This window comes from Gymnoscopelus braueri, assembly GCF_963280865.1.
Source record: "Gymnoscopelus braueri genome assembly, chromosome: 6".
NCBI classification, from domain to species: Eukaryota; Metazoa; Chordata; class Actinopteri; order Myctophiformes; family Myctophidae; genus Gymnoscopelus; species Gymnoscopelus braueri.
The window spans coordinates 32834089-32852502 of NC_137607.1; the positions used below are offsets into that span (position 1 = coordinate 32834089).

The 18414-nt window shown below is 42.0% G+C and overlaps 1 protein-coding gene across 1 annotated transcript in view; it reads left to right on the plus strand.

Moving 5' to 3' along the window:
* farp2 (FERM, RhoGEF and pleckstrin domain protein 2) overlaps positions 1–17398 on the plus strand; it is a 47061-nt gene extending 29663 nt beyond the window's left edge. The window contains exons 14-27 of the mRNA XM_080429702.1: positions 5112–5302; positions 5574–5663; positions 6285–6418; positions 6862–6943; positions 7044–7281; positions 7534–7664; positions 7772–7840; positions 7994–8083; positions 9734–9816; positions 9962–10080; positions 10995–11158; positions 12538–12645; positions 13719–13870; positions 15149–17398. Of these exons, the coding sequence (XP_080285828.1) occupies positions 5112–5302; positions 5574–5663; positions 6285–6418; positions 6862–6943; positions 7044–7281; positions 7534–7664; positions 7772–7840; positions 7994–8083; positions 9734–9816; positions 9962–10080; positions 10995–11158; positions 12538–12645; positions 13719–13870; positions 15149–15239 (1742 nt within the window). The 3' untranslated portion in view covers positions 15240–17398. The remainder of the gene's footprint in view (positions 1–5111; positions 5303–5573; positions 5664–6284; positions 6419–6861; positions 6944–7043; positions 7282–7533; positions 7665–7771; positions 7841–7993; positions 8084–9733; positions 9817–9961; positions 10081–10994; positions 11159–12537; positions 12646–13718; positions 13871–15148) is intronic.
* The last annotated feature ends 1016 nt before the right edge of the window (positions 17399–18414 follow it).

An 18414-nucleotide genomic window follows, 5' to 3' on the forward strand; every position in this document is an offset into this window, starting at 1 on the left:
GTAGTTTAAACATCTGCAGCTGAAAATGCAGAGGACTTTTAGCAAATAAAACGAATATAAAAATCCTCATCAGCAATCACATACTCGGTATTAACAAATAGGAGTACAGTACATTGATATGTTTGCTACTGTAAGATCGTATCTGTTACATGCTCATATCATACATGTATGTGCAGTGTAATGTTGGCGTGGCAGACTCTGCCTAGGCCAACAATGTCCAACATACAGCATATCATACGTGGTATAATGCAAGTAAGGTATTGCAAGTTATTATACAAGTAAGGAACTAAGTAATAAGCTAGCGGTCATGTCACTCTGTAGCCTCATTGGTGCCGGTGTGTTATCGTCCACTAATAATAATAATACATTAGTAATAATTCCATGCTGTCATTTCTTATGTCGAGTAGTCAGTCCTTTGAAGAATGAAAAATGGAAGAAAATTAGTCGGCGTTCTGTGGCTAGGATAAAGAATTTGATGATGGGTTCGACCTGGAGTCTATTGCACCTGCATTGGGGAGGTTGTGGTGTGCTTACATCACTCTTGATTCTTGAATGACATAGTGTTGCCTATCTTTGTCATTTTGACTGCCTTGAACACAGTAGTCGGCCTACATACAGTGCACAAGTCTGTGATTGACTTGAGTGTGGGACACAGCTGTCCAAAAATATTTTGCGGGTGTTACAGCAGCTTTATATTTCTTAAAACATATATATTTTTTGTATCTCTACAGAACTTAAAATTGCTGTAGTTTTGCCATATCTCCTCCTTGTGCCTTTGTATTTAGTATGCGATTCTCTGAAGGAGATGTTGCTCATCTGGTATTTTGAAGCTATTTTCAAGTTGAAATTTATTAACTTCCAATTTCACACACATGAATTCCATCTTGGTATAACGTCAATCAAATGATATGAAATGCAGGATGTATCGTGCATTGTACAGGACAAAAGTCATTTTCATTAGATTACAAATTAAAAGTTATTCCTGTTTTGTAAAATCATTTCTCACAATTTGGCACAAAGCTAAGACGTAGGTTTAGTGGGAAAATGATCTGCATTTAAACAGTGCACTTCAAAATAATAATAAAATCATAAAAATAACGTAATAATTACATTCACTTTAACATTGTCTTATGCAGTTTAGACATTGATTATAGATGCGTAGTAGTCATTGTTCTGTGAAGATGTGTGAGATTATGTAAACAGTTGATTACTCTAACACCACTGTGATCTCAGGGTAAACATTTATTTGATACTTGGCCTGATTTAGTGTTCTCTAAGGGCAGAATTTACAAATAGGACATACCAGTGTAACCACTGCCCTTTTTAAGTTTGTGCCGTGGTGACACCTGCTGGTAGCTATGGTAACTGTCGGCATCCTCTGCATCAAACCTAGGAATCAACAGCAGTGTGTGATGGCTAGCAGAGATTTGCATGCATTGTACATTTAATGTTAGGGTGAAATCATTTTTGCACCAAATGGACACACAATCACATTTTTGTTAGCATTGAGTTCACTTAGAATGTAAACAGTGTACTGCTGAGCCAATAAGTATACTGTTGACACCACTTCCAATGGAATGAATGTATCGTGAATGATGTTTATGAAGTCTCTTTTCCCTTGCAAACTAATTATGAACATTTAGAGTAGTAGCTCATGTAAGTTTGATAGAAACATAGCAGTGCTGTTCCCCCCACCAACAGACAGCTTTTACAACAGCAACAAATGTATCCGGACAGATATTGCTCATGTGTTGATCCTGGCATGTGGTTTCCTTTTTGTAAACATGCTCTGGATCTTGGCATTAGCTGTTGTCAGAACGCCAAGTAGATGGTATTCTGGGCCTGTTTTATTAGATATAAGACGGATAACACTGCTGTGGGATCCTTTTGCACATTAGATCCGAATTTCGTCACTTTGCTGGAATATTTGAGATTGTCCGTTTTATAGTGTTGATAAATAAAAGTAGCTTGCTGGTTTGGCAGCAGTCGGCTAGTAACATGTTAGCCATGCGTGGATGCATTTTTAGTCATCCGGGCTCCAGATGTGCCTCTGGTGTTGTGTTGAGGATTCTTGTTTCGAGGGAGCAGAGAATCAGTGTTTGAAGTGCTTTGCTGTTTAAAGATCTACAATATCTTAAGAATGAACATGATCAGTGGTGTTTCTTTATGACACTGATGTCATTTCCTCCTTCCATAAGATCTTGAGTCCGCATTTTAATTTCCTATCGTTTGTTTGCCTGATGGAAGATTTGACTCTTTCTCCCGGCACATGTCGTTTTATTTACCTACAAAAGAGCCAGCAATTGTGTGGACTGAAGGTTATACACAGTAAATTCCTGAGTGTTCATTTAATTCACAAATTGTAAAGATTTGTACATTTCAGAGTTACTGAACACTCAAGATTTAATTCTGTTTGTATAACAGACAGCCGTTTTACTTGATCTTTGCAGTGCCTTAAAGTACTTCCTCGTTCATTTTCTTGATGCACGTCCCAAGTGCCTGTTCCGATTTTACTTTTAGACGTATTATGTTTCCTCTGACTGTGTTGGAAAGGTTTTTATCTTTTTTCAAGAGAGTGGTCAGGCCGTTACTGGTGACTCTTTAAGCGACAGCTTAGCTCTTAGCCTGTTCTCATTGTCATTTTGAAGCAAACCAGATCACCACATTCCCTTGTGAAAAGTACAAAGAATATCCACATTTGTAAAAAGTGTGCTTTTGAACCCTCTCTACAGTCACAAGTGAGGACAGTTGTTCCCTGTGTCACCTTGGACGGCGTGGACGGTTATTTTGTACCAGACGCCTTCAGCACTTGGTTAAAATATACAACAGACTGATCTGCTTAACAGTTTCAACCCATGGCTTTTTATTCTTTCAGTCAGTCTGGATTCTTTCCTGCAAGTCTGATTTTAACATTTTATTAGGGGGGCTGACAACTATAACCAGCTAAGATAACTGCACTTAGGCATCAAGTAATCAACACTTAACTCCTGATGAACATGTATATGATTACTAATTATCATCAGAATTGTACTTAATTGTTTGTATGTTTTACTCTCAAGAATAAAGTCATCCATTTTGGGTACATCAGATGTCAAGACTTAATCTTTTTTGGATACCTCAGATTGAAATCCAAGTAGCAATGATGATGAGCAAATGATGTTGAAAAGCTTTTTCTCAGCATGGGAAAAATCCCGTGTTGTTGCATCAACAATGCACAAGTTTGATCAAAATGCACTTTGTCTCCCCTCCAAGTAATTCCACCCAAATCCTTAAGCAGTGTTGGAGGCATTAGGGCCAGGGGAGAACAGAAAGAATCCCCAGAGGTTCTGTATTATAATAATCATAACTTACCACAGCCAGTTCCTAACATGATACTGATGTGCTGCTTTAACTATGATTCTAATGTTCTGCATTGCTGAAATCATCCATTATCTCCTTATGAATTGATTTGAAAAGCTAATATTGTGTTTAAACTGTGATGGAAGTTTCATTTCCCTGCTTTAGGGTTCATGTCAGAGCAATGTGCTTCCATCTGCATCCAAAAGTGGGGAATTTCTTATTTTGGCCTCTTGTTATTATAACTTTGTACTTACTTTGGCACAGTACTTTAAACTGCTGCTGGCCAATAGGGTATCGCATATCCTTCTGCACTTTAGAAATCCAAAACACTGCGATAAAGTGTTCGTCATTCTTACAAAATCAGGAAAATAAGCCTACGGGGTGTAAATCAATCCGTGGTTTTCCTCTCTTACTGGGGAAGAGGCCTGAACTATTCTGATGTTGGGGGTTGGGCAAGGCCTCCTCAAACACTAGATTCCACAACCTAATTCCAGCTGAGTGCGTGCTCCCTGTTTGGACAGGCTCTGTGCCAAGTCACTCTACACAGCTAAACCTCCCCCCTCCCCTCTCTGTCCTGTGTGTGTCCCCCATGGGGCACTCCTTCAGATAAAACTGTAAACGAACGCTCGCTGCCCAGACGGACCGCATTCCGATTAAGTCTCTACCCAGGCAATTGTTTCCGGGTCGAGGAGTGACTTTTTTTCCCCCTCCTCCCCTGCCCCCCCCTTGTCTTTTTCTTCTCCTCCTTGAGAAAAATGGAAGAACAGCTGTTGTGACCCGTGACTCAATAAAGACTAGGCCAGCATTTTCCTCCTGCAGTACCTCTGTCCCGTTCTGTCTGAAGGCAAAACACTCAGGCTGAACAAGAGCAAAGTCAGTCTCTCTAATGTAATCTAATCAGCCGTGTTCTAGCAGTCGACGATAAATCATCTGGCTTTATTCTAAAGGGCTATTGCTCTGAGAAACAATTGATGGGGGGCACTATTTAAACGTGATTAATTCTTATTTGCACACCAGTGTCACACACCGAAAATAGCTGATCTTAAAGCTCACAATGTGCCGCCACGCATTGTGAGCTTTTAGATCTGCTGTGTGCGACACGGCACGCAGTGAAGTATAACTCAGGCTTTACTCACCTTGATCTGCCCTTGCCATCTTCCCTTTCATTTCATACCAACGTGTGTGTTTGTGTGATGGCATCCAAAAAATGCAATGATGATGAAGCATTACACTCGTCTCTGGAAATAACAACCAGGAGTTTGCATGCCAGGCATGCTGTCTGCGGGATGAAAGCTTTCCTGTTGGGCGATAATAAACTGTTTGAATTATGGGAGACATGTTCTATAAAAGAAGTCTGTTGTTACTGAGAGGCCTAAAACAAAGATAGACCTGAGTCTTTAAGTTTCGTGCCCATAAACATGATATGTTGCATCGCTGTGTTTGGCATTGGACTACTTTTTTCCTCTCTGGGTTCATGTGTCGTCACTTTGCTTTTGTCCAACACGTTGCATGTGTTCTCGTTGAGGGCATTGTTAGCCGTATGCTCCTCCCATACGGAGCAAACAAAAGAGCGCAAGTTTCTCCTGTGTGATTTGGGGTTTCTCCTGTTCCATGTTGTCACAGTTCCCTTGCGGATCCATTTTTACACCAAGTTAAATAATTATCATGCAGAATTTTGCATTGTGTACAATACATATGTATTGTTTCTTTTCACTTCTCATACAGTGAATCCATAATCCATCCATATAATTGTGGCGTCTCTGTCCACACAGGCTCCGTCACAGACAGCCCCCAGCTCTCGCCGCTCAACCCCAAGAGCCCTCTCTGCCTCTCGCCTACGCCCTCGTTCCAGATGTCCACCCTCAGCCTCCCGGGCCAAGCCCCTTCTCCCCTGCAAAGCCCCATCCTGAGCGAGGTGGGCAGCAATGCCAGGCTAGAGGAGGACGAGGAGGGCAGGAGGAAGGTAAGCTGCTTTCCATCCCCCTGCCTCACTCGCTACCCAGTTTTTCCACGTTTGGAAACCCAGTCCAACATCACCGAGCCAAAGTTAACAAGGCTGGGCGGGGGCCATCCATGCCTGCCTTTTTATGATTTTACGATAGGCTGCTGGGTTTACAGCGGGAGTGAATGAAATTCTTGTTTGGTGTCACATTTAGTACGCAAACGCTATATCTTCACTGTAGATTTGCTCTGGTACTCTCTGCCAAGGGTACTAACTCTCTCTATTCCTGCAGAGATATCCCACTGACAAGGCCTACTTTATTGCCAAAGAGATTCTGACCACAGAGCGGACATACCTGAAAGACCTGGAGGTCATCACGGTGGTGAGCCCATTCTCTCCTTCGTATAATGACTATAACTCATTGCTATGCTACGCTTCTGTTGGCAACAGCACATTTTGGTTAAAGTCTGTGGTGAATCTGGCTGTTACTTGCTGGCAGTCATGTTATAAAAGCAATAATACACTTAACCACTTAATCCCTATATACTTCAATTGACCCAGGGGTCTATACTTCCATCAGGGGGCAATCACTCAATCAGTCAAACTTTATTGTCACATAAGGTAAAAGTGGGTGAAATTATTGTTTGTGCAGTCAACAGAAAAGTACAATTAGGGAAGATGGAGTAAAATATAGAGGGAGGAACACATAAAGTGCATAGAAATAGCAGCAGGTTTATAAGATCAATGTTATGTGGGTTAAAATCACCTGTTTTTTTGCTCCACACTAAATCTCTTTGGGAAAATGTCAACACACAAGCTCAAAATGTGTTGCGTTGTCTATGTTTGCTCAATGTTTCCCTATTATCACATGGCCAGAATAGGGACACTAGAGTTCATGTGTTTAAGATTGTGATACATTGTATTGTGTTACGCCCGTGATAAAAATCACAATGTATCACAATATTATTGTGTAAATATGACTGTTGGTTCCTACCGCTCCCAGTGGTTCCGCAGTGCTGTGATCAAAGAAAACGCCATGCCAGAAGGCCTGATGACCCTGCTCTTCTCCAATATCGACCCCATCTACGAGTTCCATCGAGGCTTCCTCAAAGAGATAGACCAGAGACTGGCTCTCTGGTAGGTCTTGCTCAGCTATTTGTGTATCTTCATTGTCTGGTGTAAACCAAAACCTTTACTTTTCAGGAAAAATAACCTGTGTTCCAATGTTTCCAATGTAGTTATTATTTAGTCACTTATTATTTAGTCACAAGCCCTTGTTTAACTTTTCATTCATTCAATATTTAGAAAACCCACAAACACAATTAACTACTTTCACTTTCAAAATGTTTCTAAAATAGTGAAAATAACAGATCTACAAGCTCACAACACGTCATGATGATGCGACGCGCTGTGAGCTTGTAGATCTGCTATTTTCACTACCGTGTGCGTGACACTAGTAGAGTGGTGGATTCTGCCCGACAGCAATGACATGTATGACGAGTTAGGGTAAAGCTGATGATGATGATGACATCGTAACACTGACTAAATCTATTCAAATATCAATCTGTTGTCTTAACCAGGGAGGGACGCTCAAATGCTCACGTCAAAGGTGACTACCAAAGGATCGGTGACGTGATGCTGAGGAATATGTGCGCCCTTAAGGTGAGAGACCTTGACATGAGACCGTTTGAGAACCACTGATTTGCACAGGATTAAAAAAGTAGAAATGTTAAGCGGCTTGAGTTGTATTCCACATCGTCAGGAATTCACCAGCTACCTCCAGAAACACGACGAGGTGTTGACAGAACTGGAGAAAGCCTCCAAGAGGCTGAAGAAGCTGGAGACGGTCTACAAGGAGTTTGAGCTGCAGAAGGTGTGCTACCTGCCGCTCAACACCTTCCTGCTCAAGCCCATCCAGCGTCTGATGCACTACAAGCTCATCCTGGAGAGACTGTGCAAGCATTACTCACCCGACCACCCGGACCATGACGATTGCCAGGGTGAGAGACTGCTCAACTTAAAACACCAACCCATGTTTATCTTCCATCAACTGATCAATAGGACGGCTAATTTCAGTTAATTCAGTCATCTCGACCACGTTGGTAGTCTAGTACTGTGTGTGTGTGTGTGACAGACAGACAGACAGACAGAGACAGAGACAGACAGACAGAGACAGACACACAGAGACAGACACAGACACAGACAGACACACAGAATTTTGGCAGCTTATGACTTGTGTTTTTTCCTCACAGAGGCCCTGAAGGAGGTGGCTGAGATAGCCAGTCAGCTCCAGAGCAGTCTCATCCGCCTGGAAAACTTCCAGAAGCTCACAGAGCTGCAGAGAGACCTGATCGGTATTGAGAACCTGACCACACCGGGCAGGGTGAGTGCAGTGGCCTGCTGCAGGACATAGGGGGTGCTGCTCAGCAGCAGGGCAAGACTAGAGGCAGAACAGTGAAATGCATCTAAAACGTCTCTTTCTTTTTGCAGGAGTTCATACGAGAGGGCTGTTTGTACAAGCTCACTAAGAAAGGCCTACAGCAACGGATGTTTTTCCTGGTGAGAGATCATTTGTTCTTTGTGTTAAATTCAATTAATCTCACATTGTAAAATCTTGAGTGTGTTAACCCATTAATTTAACTGTGAAATGTTAAAATGGGCACAGTATTTAAGTAACTATTTTTTATATCACTGTTCCCAAACACTTTACAGTTCTCAGACATGCTCCTGTATACAAGCAAAGGTGTCACAGCAACCAATCAGTTCAAAGTCCATGGCCAGCTGCCCCTTCATGGCATGATTGTGAGTATAAGCTCTAGTGACCTTCTAACCTTTGCCTTTAAGCGTTAATGTGGGTCAGTGTACACAAGACCTAGTGATCTTCAAAGCAGACAGAACAAACAAAAGACCAGACGGATACATTTTAACCACATAAACCCTAGATACAATATGCAGATCTACTATTATTGCTGAATGTTTGTCTATTGTTGCCAAATGTTTGCCTATTTTTGCAGAATGTTATTATAACATACCCAGAATAGGGATGCTAGTGTTCATGTGGTTAATCTCACTATCTACCCATTTGGAACATTGAGTATTGATTATAGAATATCATTTGAGAGCTGCCATTCAGTGGATAACTTTATTTCCCACCAGAACAACGGGAGAAGCCTCGGCCATTACACTGTACTATTGTGATTGAACTCGTGGCTGCTCCTCCACCAGCTTTCAAATGTTTACATATTCATGATTAATTCTTGGCACACAAGGCTTTGTTTTGATTGGCTATTTGTCACGGTAAGACAAAGCAAACTGAAGGGTCTGCAAGATGTTGTGGGAGGTAACAGCGTCTGTGGTTTGTTGTAGCTGTTGAGCACTGTGACGTGAGTGCACTGACAATAGAGGAGGACCTTGGGTCCCCTAATGTCACATGTCTCTGCTTTACTCCCGGCTGCAGCTCATAGTTCTGGACGCTCCGGTAAGTAACGTCACCCCTATAGCTCTTCCAGCTCGGATGCCCCCCAGCTTCTTCCTCTCCCATGCTTGTGTAGACAAAATAAAAAATAAAAAAACACACCTAACAGGTTGCTCAAGACAAGTCGGCCCTTGTCTGCCACATCGAGGCACCTGACTCCTGCATTTCTTATGAATGTCAGGACAAAATAACTTGAAGTGCAAATGCCAACTTAACTTTAACTTGAAGGAAGGAACATAAAGGGGAAATTCCTCTTTGGCATCTCAAGAGTGATGTTAAAGGCTTTAGTGTCTGCTTGGCTCTGACTCATGTCTACTTTTTCCCGATACCGAGCCAACATAAAGGGCTGTGCCAATTTCCCACTAAGGGGAGACAGACTGGCCTCACCTTGCCTGGGACCTTTGCACCGCCTTGGCACATTTTGAATTCCATTGACTGCAGTCTGGTAGGTGTGTTTGGGCCCGAAGATGCGGATGCTGCTGGGTGGGAGGCTGAGTGTTTAACCCTTTAAGACCGGGAAAGCATCATTTGTGTAATTTTAAGATTTATTTGGCTATTCAAAAATAGCAGATCTACAATCTCATAGTGCGGCAACGAGCAGACCTACAAGCTGAGTGCTGCGCTATGAGCTTGTATATCTGTAGCCAAATACATTTTTGAGTAGCCAAATAAATCTTAAAATGACACACAGATGCATTCCCGGTCTTAAAGGGTTAAGCTAATGAATTGAACCATCGTCAGTTTAGACACCCCCAGTAGAGTATCTTTGGCAGGTATTCCTGTGATCTGTTATGCCTCATGTTTCCCTTTTTTTTTGTCCAATCCTTTTGATCGCGGTGGTCTGGCCAGTGTCTAAAGTGGGATGGGGGGGGGGGGGCGGGGGTAGCTGTCTCTGTGCCATGCTGGTGATCGCTAACAAGACTGGCACTGTCCCCCCCATCCATCTCACTCTGAATTTCTCTTCTCTTGCTCTCCAGGTGGAGGAAAGTGAGAACGAGTGGTCGGTGCCACACTGCTTCACCATCTACTCCGCTCAGAGGACCATCGTAGTGGCTGCCAGGTACGAATATACAGCCACACACACACACACACACACACACACACACACACACACACACACACACACACACACACGCGTTCTTGACAGCTTTTGTACTTCAATTGGCCAGTCAAAGTTGCGATCGTTCCACCTCCTCTGATTACAGCTCTAAGGTGGAGATGGGGAAGTGGATCGAAGATTTAAACATGGCCATTGAGATGGCCAAGAAATCACAGGAGAAGGCAGACATTTTCCTGGATGACGGGCTCGGAGATCGCTCGAACCGTAAGAGCTTACTTTTAACCCTTGTTTTGTCAGGTGTCCTTATAGAGTAGCAAATCGTTTGTTGTGTAAATGTGAGTGAATGATTCTTATGTCATGACTGTAAAGTCTTCAGTATTAATTATATAATGAGAGTTCAGTGGGGTGTGAAACTAGGACAATTGGCGTGTTCTTCTGCATGCGTTACATCCTTCCGGTCAAACTCCTCACTGTCGGGTGAAAAGAAGCGACCTTGACGTCAAGTGTATCAGAGGAGACATGTGGTTTTCTCTGCTCTCCATATTACCAAGTATAGGAGCATATAAAAGGCAAAACGGGAGAACAAACCACAACCAGGTGCTCAACGGAGATAAAAAGATGAGAAAAGTAGACTAGTGGTGCTACTAGGATTAATGGGAACAATAACTGAAGAAAGCACAATAGATCTGCCGAGCACTCAAAAAACAAGAGGAGAGGACATAGTTCTAAAAATACTTTATTGTAGCAAAAACTATTAAAGGGTCAAAATGTTCCGACCAGGCTGGTCTTCATCAGGGCTAAAGTATTGCCACTTTTAAAGTATTTTTAGATCTACGTCCTCTCCTTATTATTTGAGTGCTCAGATCTTTTCTGCTTTCTCTAGCAGTAACTAGCAAACACAGGTAACTAGGAATTGGCATAACGGCTAAATTGGAACCAAAATGGAAAATAAGAAATAAAATAAAAAACATTTCTGCTTGCTAAGCTGCCTCTTGTCGGGCTTAAAACTAACCATAGTCTGGGTTGGCAGGACCCAAATATCCAAGTCACTGCTGAGTAAATTGCCTGGTGGATGATCCCTACCATTCAGACCTACAGGCTCACCCCCTTCCCCGACGCAACTCCCTCCTCCCTCCCTCTTCCCACCCTCCCTCTCTCCCTCCCTTCCTTCCACCCAGGGTCGTCGGACGAGGTTTCTCTGGAGCAGGAGTCGGAGGACGACATGAACTCCTCCCGCACGTCACTGGACAAGCAGACCCACCACCGCGCCAACACCACCATGCACGTGTGCTGGCATCGCAACACCAGCGTGTCCATGTCTGACCACAGCCTGGCTGTGGAGGTACTCCTCCTAATTCTGCCCGCTATGATGCCCGATTTATACTTGGTTGCGCGTCGCGCCCTGAAAATGCTAGCTCACAACGCATCGTAGTGCAACACACTGTGAGCGTAGTTGTGCGCGCAACTAAGTATAAATAAATCTTGAGACACACGAAACACGCATACAATACCCCCTCCTGGTAGTGAAGGAATTGTGCCCATTTCGCAGAGTTTGGTATTCCGTTAGCACCAATGTGTTAACGGAAGGAAAAAGGCTACTCTAGCCTGGGTGGAGTTCTTCATTTCCTTCCTCCATTGGTTTGCTTAACCTCTCACCTCTCACCTGTCCCATAATTGTCTTTGTCATATTTTTCTCATTTCTTGCTTTTTATTTTCCCCGCTGAAGCCGCTTCTCACATGGCTCTAACAAATGTTTCTCTCTGGTCTGTGTCCTTTTGTTCCAATGGTGAACGTAATAGAACGACGTGAATGCATGAACTGGTGTCTTTGTGATTCTCTCTGACACTCAACCATTCTCACTCCACAGACTTCAGGCGGACTTTTCTAACGAACAGCCTTTTTATGTCCTTTTTCCCTGTTCTATCACTGAATTCTAACATGGTAACTCACGGTTCCCCCCCCCCCCTCCTGTCTTCTCTGTGCCACCCTTTCTCTGGCTCTCTCTCTCTCTCTGTGTCTGGTGACTTTTATCTCAGTCTTCTGCTCTCCGGCCGCTTCACCAGAGCTCCCCCCTCGCTATCTTCTGGGTCAGGGCCAGAGACCAAACACCATCACACATGTTTGCTGGTATCGAAACCAGAACCTCTCTCTCACTGATTATCTGCAGATGATCCAGGTATTAGAACCATGGACCACAATGACACATTATAATGAGTGGTCCAGTGATGGCACCTGCGGTTTCAATAGAAAGCCTTTTTTCTTTCTTCATTTGCCTGGATGATGAAGCCCCCCTATCATCAACCATATTAACACTCAACACAAACTAATTAACTACAACGATGACCATGTATATAATTAAATATCTTTCTTTGCACAGCCAAGTTAGTTCTGTATAATGTATCACACATAATAAAATTCCAGTATATTGGCTAGTACAATATCCATTTAAGTTCTTATTCAGCTGTTGTATCTAAGCATTCTTGCGTGCTCAAAGTTGTTTTTAATGAATTAAAATGAGTAAATTATAGCCATTCCAACCAACATTCTTTGTGCATCAAGAAATTATTATTAATCTAATTATCCAAATACTTGTATTAATAGCTGTATTTTTTGGCTACATATTTTATATATTGCACTGCATCAGAAATTAAAAGAAATATTATTCTAACAATAAATCTTGAGTTGAGTAACTTCATGTTGTGTACATGTCCCTGCTTTCAGAACCAGCTCTCGGGGTACCTCCTTCGGAAGTTCAAGAACAGCAACGGCTGGCAGAAGCTCTGGGTGGTCTTCACCAACTTCTGTTTGTTCTTCTATAAGACTCACCAGGTACTCTTACGGATCCTGACATTCACCATCTGCATGAGCTTCTGCTCAGCCTTACCTTGTGCAGATGCCAAATGTCCATTCAGAAATGTGACTGTACTTACCTAACTTTATTATCTTGACTTCAGTCTTAACCACTTAGTCCTATTTCATACTTTGTTGTATGATGGTGTCACGCGGAAATAGCCAAAGACAATAATAATTTAACACATTGAGTGCCAAAAACGGTCCGGGCCGTTTTTCATAATCCAAACGAGGTGCGCCAAAAACGGTTATAACCGTTTTTTTTTTCCTTCACAGCACCAGGAGATATAATTTTTCGAAGATTTAGACTTTAATCCACTTCCTGGTTAACTTATGACTTCAAAAGCCTGTATCTCGGCTCCTGTGTACTTTCTTTTTTTTACTATGTATTTTTGACTATTTTTGACTATTTTCAACTGGCTGCAACTATGGAACGGATTACCGAATGTTTTTATTTTTTTCCCCCGATTGTACGGGACCTCTATGTGTGTAATGAGGGGATCACCGTGAGGACGGTGATCACTGAAAATATTTTGTGACTACTTGAAAAAGGTTCAAAAATGGTTAAAAATCCAGGCACTGACTGTACCCTGTTTTAAAAAAAACCTGGCACTTAAATGTGTTAAGCATTTAGTCAATAAAAGATAGTGTTGACTATAAGAGTGCAAAGAGAACAGTGTAGTGCTTCAAAGAAACTAGGATACTAGACATCAAACCTAGCATGTATCTAAACAGCCTGCTATATGAATAACATTCTTAATATTCTTGGCTGTCGTTTAGCTGATTCTTAACATTTGGCTGATCTAAAGACTTACAATGGCTTGCTCGCTATTTGTTTGAAAATGATCGCATATGACATGCCCAAAATAGGGGAGCCAGGTTGCAATTGTTTAAGCATTTCTGCTGTAGTTCGTTTTTTGTTTCGTTTTTTTGGTTACATATTTGATATATTGCACTGCGTCAGAAATGAAAAGAAATATTATTCTAACAATAAATCTTGAATGACATCCAGCAGTGAACTGTGTAGTTCATGTCCTCCTCTTTGTGTCCAGGATGACTTCCCATTGGCCAGTCTCCCACTGCTGGGCTACACGGTGAGCACCCCCGGAGAGTCTGACAGCATTCACAAGGAATATGTCTTCAAGCTACAGTTCAAGTCCCACGTCTACTTCTTCCGGGCGGAGAGCGAGTATACGTTTGAAAGGTACACCCAAAAATACTCATTTACCATATTCCAGTTGGGCTGCAACTATCGATTATTTTCTTAGTGATTATTCTATTGATTCCTTTTTAGATTAATTTAATAATTGAGAAGCGCGTTTAAAAAAAAGAAAGTGTATATATCATGGAATCGACACGGAAAAATTATATATCCTCCTATAATTCTACAAAGCTCTGTGAGGGTGGTGAGCCCAAATCTGTTCTGCCCGGTTCTCCTCAGTGGCTGGAGCAATTGATCTGCATTTGCACACAGCCATTGACCATTACCATGTGCACGGAACAGCGAAGCCCGTTTTTCGCTTTCCCCAACTGTCAGCTGTTTATTAGCGTTTTTATGTAAAAGAATGTCGCCATGGTTACGGCTGCCCATCCGTGGGATGGCCCCACGAGCTATGGGACAAATGATCAAACTGCGCATGCGTCGAATCCACACACCCACTCAGTTACAGTGTTGCCGTCTGGCATAAGCACACACACACAGACACCGTGCTTCAACTTAAAGGACTTTCATTTACGCGCCGTGTACACTAAGAAAACATTATTACGGTTGTGTGTGTGTCTGTGTGTGGGGTATGGACTAGTTTTTTATAATCGACTGAATTGATTAGTCTGATTAACCACTTAAGCGCTATTTTATCTTCGTCACACGATGGTGTTGAGCAAAAATGGCTGATCTACAAGCTCACAATATATGTAGGTGTGTGTGTCAGGAACTAATCTTGCAAATGGCTGGACCGATCGACATCAAATGTCTTGTGCACAGTGCCATTAAGCCATGGAAGTACCTAATTTCTAATTTTCTTCTTTTTCAAATATGTTTTTATAAAAAAAATTAAAATATTTTACTCAGATTTCATAATGGGAGTCAATGGGGCTCTGACCAGGCTGAAACTGTGCCTAAATTTGGAGTTATACATCACATACGTCATAGAAGACTGACGTCACAGGCTGGCCACATGAAGTCCCAGATCCATCCATATAGATATAGTGCTTGCCAATGTGTCGTCACCACGAGGGGCGTGGCATAGTAGCTGCAGACATACTGGTGGGGGGCAATGTTAAGTCAACCTGTTAATACCCCACAAAGATGTCCGCCGCTACCAAATGACACTTGGTTGATGCCCCCTTCAGGATTTTTGGCACGCACTATTGGAGCCAGTGTTCCCATGTGGATCCCAAGATCCACATGATTCGTTTTTATTTGATTAGAATTCTCTTCAACGCTGTCTAAGCTGATGATACGCTGGTCGTCTCTTTGCAGATGGATGGAGGTGATCAAGAGTGCAGCCAGCGCTACGGGGCGGATGAGCCTGCTCATTCCCAAAGGCCCCGCGGAGATCAACGGAAACTAGACTAAAGCTTCTATAAGTCTTAGAGGCTGGGCCTCAAAGACGCTCAAAAACACTCTGCTAACTGTCCTGCTCGGAGTGCTCCTTTCTTTAAAGAAAAAGTGAATCTTGGGTCTGGAAAACTAGAGACTGGATCAAAGCTGGCGGTTTTCTTAACATTTCAGGCGTTCTGTCCTCCAGTGGATTCTGTTTGGATAATGTACATTTTTATTTTTTATCAATTGATGATGTAAAGTATAATTTTTTTTGCTCCATTTATACAAGATGTAGAGAATTGGGAGGCATGGACACTGCGGTCAGTTTCTATGTTTCTTTTGTTGTAACAGATAAACTGTAAAGTCTTGAGTGTTGTTTAACCACTTAAACCCTACAGTATATATACTACCCTATATACCGGGGTCTCCGAGGGGCTATACTTCTCCTTTTTTACCTCTACACCAAATCTCTTCTCTGAAAAGCCTATATACAAGCCTATATACAAGCTCATAACGTGTCGCGACACATTGTGAGCTCGTAGATTGGTAGATTTGTTGAATGTTTGCCCCAGAAATATGATGCTAGGCTTAGGGTTCATGTGGCTAAATTAACACTGGAGAATTTGCTGTACAGTCAGGCTGGGTATTACATACACACAGAATTATATAATGGGGGGACGGTGCTATTGTAATATGGGACCAACTTCAGTGCACAGGGTTTGAAATGGGGCGTGGTGATTGCTCTGAATGAGCTGACAGTATTATTGAAGGACTGCTCTCCTCATCACGTGGTAAAGGGGTATTTTTGAAGGGCCGGTGACATACCATGACCATGGTACACAGTATGTTGAAAATGAAGGTTCATATACGATGACAGGTGTGTTCAATAGCTGGGTAATTGCCCTGCCAATGTTGGGTAGTGGCCCAGCTAACGTGGTGCGTCAAATTGAAAAAGGTGGTACAGTGGATGACAGTAGAAGGTTTGGGGTATGTTGAAAGGAATTTTTGGGAGAGCACATAATCTGTTATTTTTCGCTTTTTTATACTGATGAATTTATGGACTCATTGCCCATGAATTCAGAGTATTAACCATTGTTTGAGAGTATTTCTTTTGGTTCTAGCAGTCTTATAAACAATATTTGTTTCCCAAAAACAATGTAAGTTTAATCTGAGGCCTACTCTTTCTGGTTAATTTTCATGTTAAGAAACGGAGAGTATGTTTGTTTGTAAAGCACCCAAAGCAGGACTGCTAAGTAACACTACCAACCATGGACAAAGCATCTCATGATTAATTTGTGAGGAACCTTAAAGGTCAGTAACTCTTAATATTTTATCACTCAGAAGATGGGTTTAACCAGTCTTTCTTTAACCATCATTCTTCCTGATTTGATCAGTCCTGAATGTTACATGGTCTGCTACACTCGTTCCTTAACGTGGCATACTGTACTCTTAAACCATTCATGCTGTTCTGTTGTGATTAACACAGGGATCATGACATTGGCAAAATACTATGCAGTGTTTATCTGTATCTGTCTAAAAGCTTCCGATTGACTTTAACATCACACAGGTGAAGAGCGTATTTAAAAAGGGGTTGTACTCAAGGTTTTATGAGGTGATAATGTATTGCTGTGTAAGTTGAACTATAGGCCTTTCCCTTGGGAGCCAGGTGATGGGAGATCTAAAGCCTGATTTATACTTAGTTGTGCAATTTGTCTTGGCACCGGAAATAGCAGATCTACGACATGTTGTGAGCTTGTCGATCTGCTATTATCGGTGCGAGAAACCGGTGTGCAGCTAGGTATAAATCAGGCGATGACCTGACTACCGTAGGTCTGAGCTAACAGTCCCCAAACATGTCTTTCTCAGTTCATTAGTGCACTACATGGAGCTATTTTGTACATTTTTATGAAGACTGGAATCTTTATCTTTTCTGAGTGTGTGTGTGTTGGAGCCAGCAGTGTCGTCCTGTCTAAACTTCTACCTGCCTGTGGAACTTTTAACAGAAGGGCTTCTCTAAAAACCCAATGATAAACTTAAGTTCTCTCTGTGTTGAAGATGTGTGGCTCAATTACCCAGTCCAAATCATATGTTACTCCTATTTATTGTGTACCATGTCATTGGGGCCCCCTTGTAGTCTCATGTTATTGCATTTGAAAGCTTAACAAATAAAAATAACCTTTCGTCGCAGGTTCGTCTCCACTCTGACTCATTAAATGTATTGCTTTACCAGACATGACATAAAGCTAAAGTCACAGGTTAGCGTACTGTATGCTGAACCGTATGGAGGCAGTGATGTGTTGGAGTGTGTCAATGTGTAGAACTCGATACTGTTTGATATCATGGATAAAGGGTGGTACACTCCATCTCTGTTCTTTTACAGCAAGTACAAGATTCGTCTTCAGGATTAGCTGGTTGGCACAAAATGGTTAAAAGGGAGTGCTCCAAAACCAACCTATGACATTACTAAAACTGCTTCCTGTTTTAAGTCAGATTTTGTCACAGTAGCCTAGAAATGAAGTGTTTAGTCTATACTGTATGACTAGCCCTGGAGCATTTGTTTATATGTTCATCCATCTGTCTGTCCTACTGTATACAGCATAATATGATGAGCAGAAATAAACAGGGGAGTCCCATAGCAGGGAATTCCTCAGGCATGTCCCAACAGCAGCATTTCTATTGTTAACTAGACTGGGCGTGGGGCAGATTTCTTTGCAAGTGCCAACATCTACTGTACGTTAGCCTACCAAAGAAAAACGTTTAACAGGGTTACTGAGAATGTGTGTGTTCAAGAGCTGTTGTCATTCTGGTATGTGTGAAAGCAGTGTTTCATTGTTCTATTCACCTGAGGGAAATGTGCCAAACACCAAACATTGGAAAGACATGAATTAGTTTCGGAGCCTGCAGAAAGATCTCTTATGTTCATACTGTTAATTTCATATCACCAGCAAGTCTGTTTTTCTTGAGCAAAATAGTCACTTAGTTCTTGGTTAAGGTTCAAATGTAGCTACTGTTATGCAGATGATGATGATGATAATAATAATAGCCTAATAATTCAAATTAAGAATTCTGATTTGGTAGACGGCACACCACTAAATATTGTGAAAATACTCGAAATTAAGAAATTATAGTGGAACAAAAAGTACCATGTTATGAGGTAATGGACTGGTTATAGATCATTTTACATAGCCATTTCCCCCTCTATT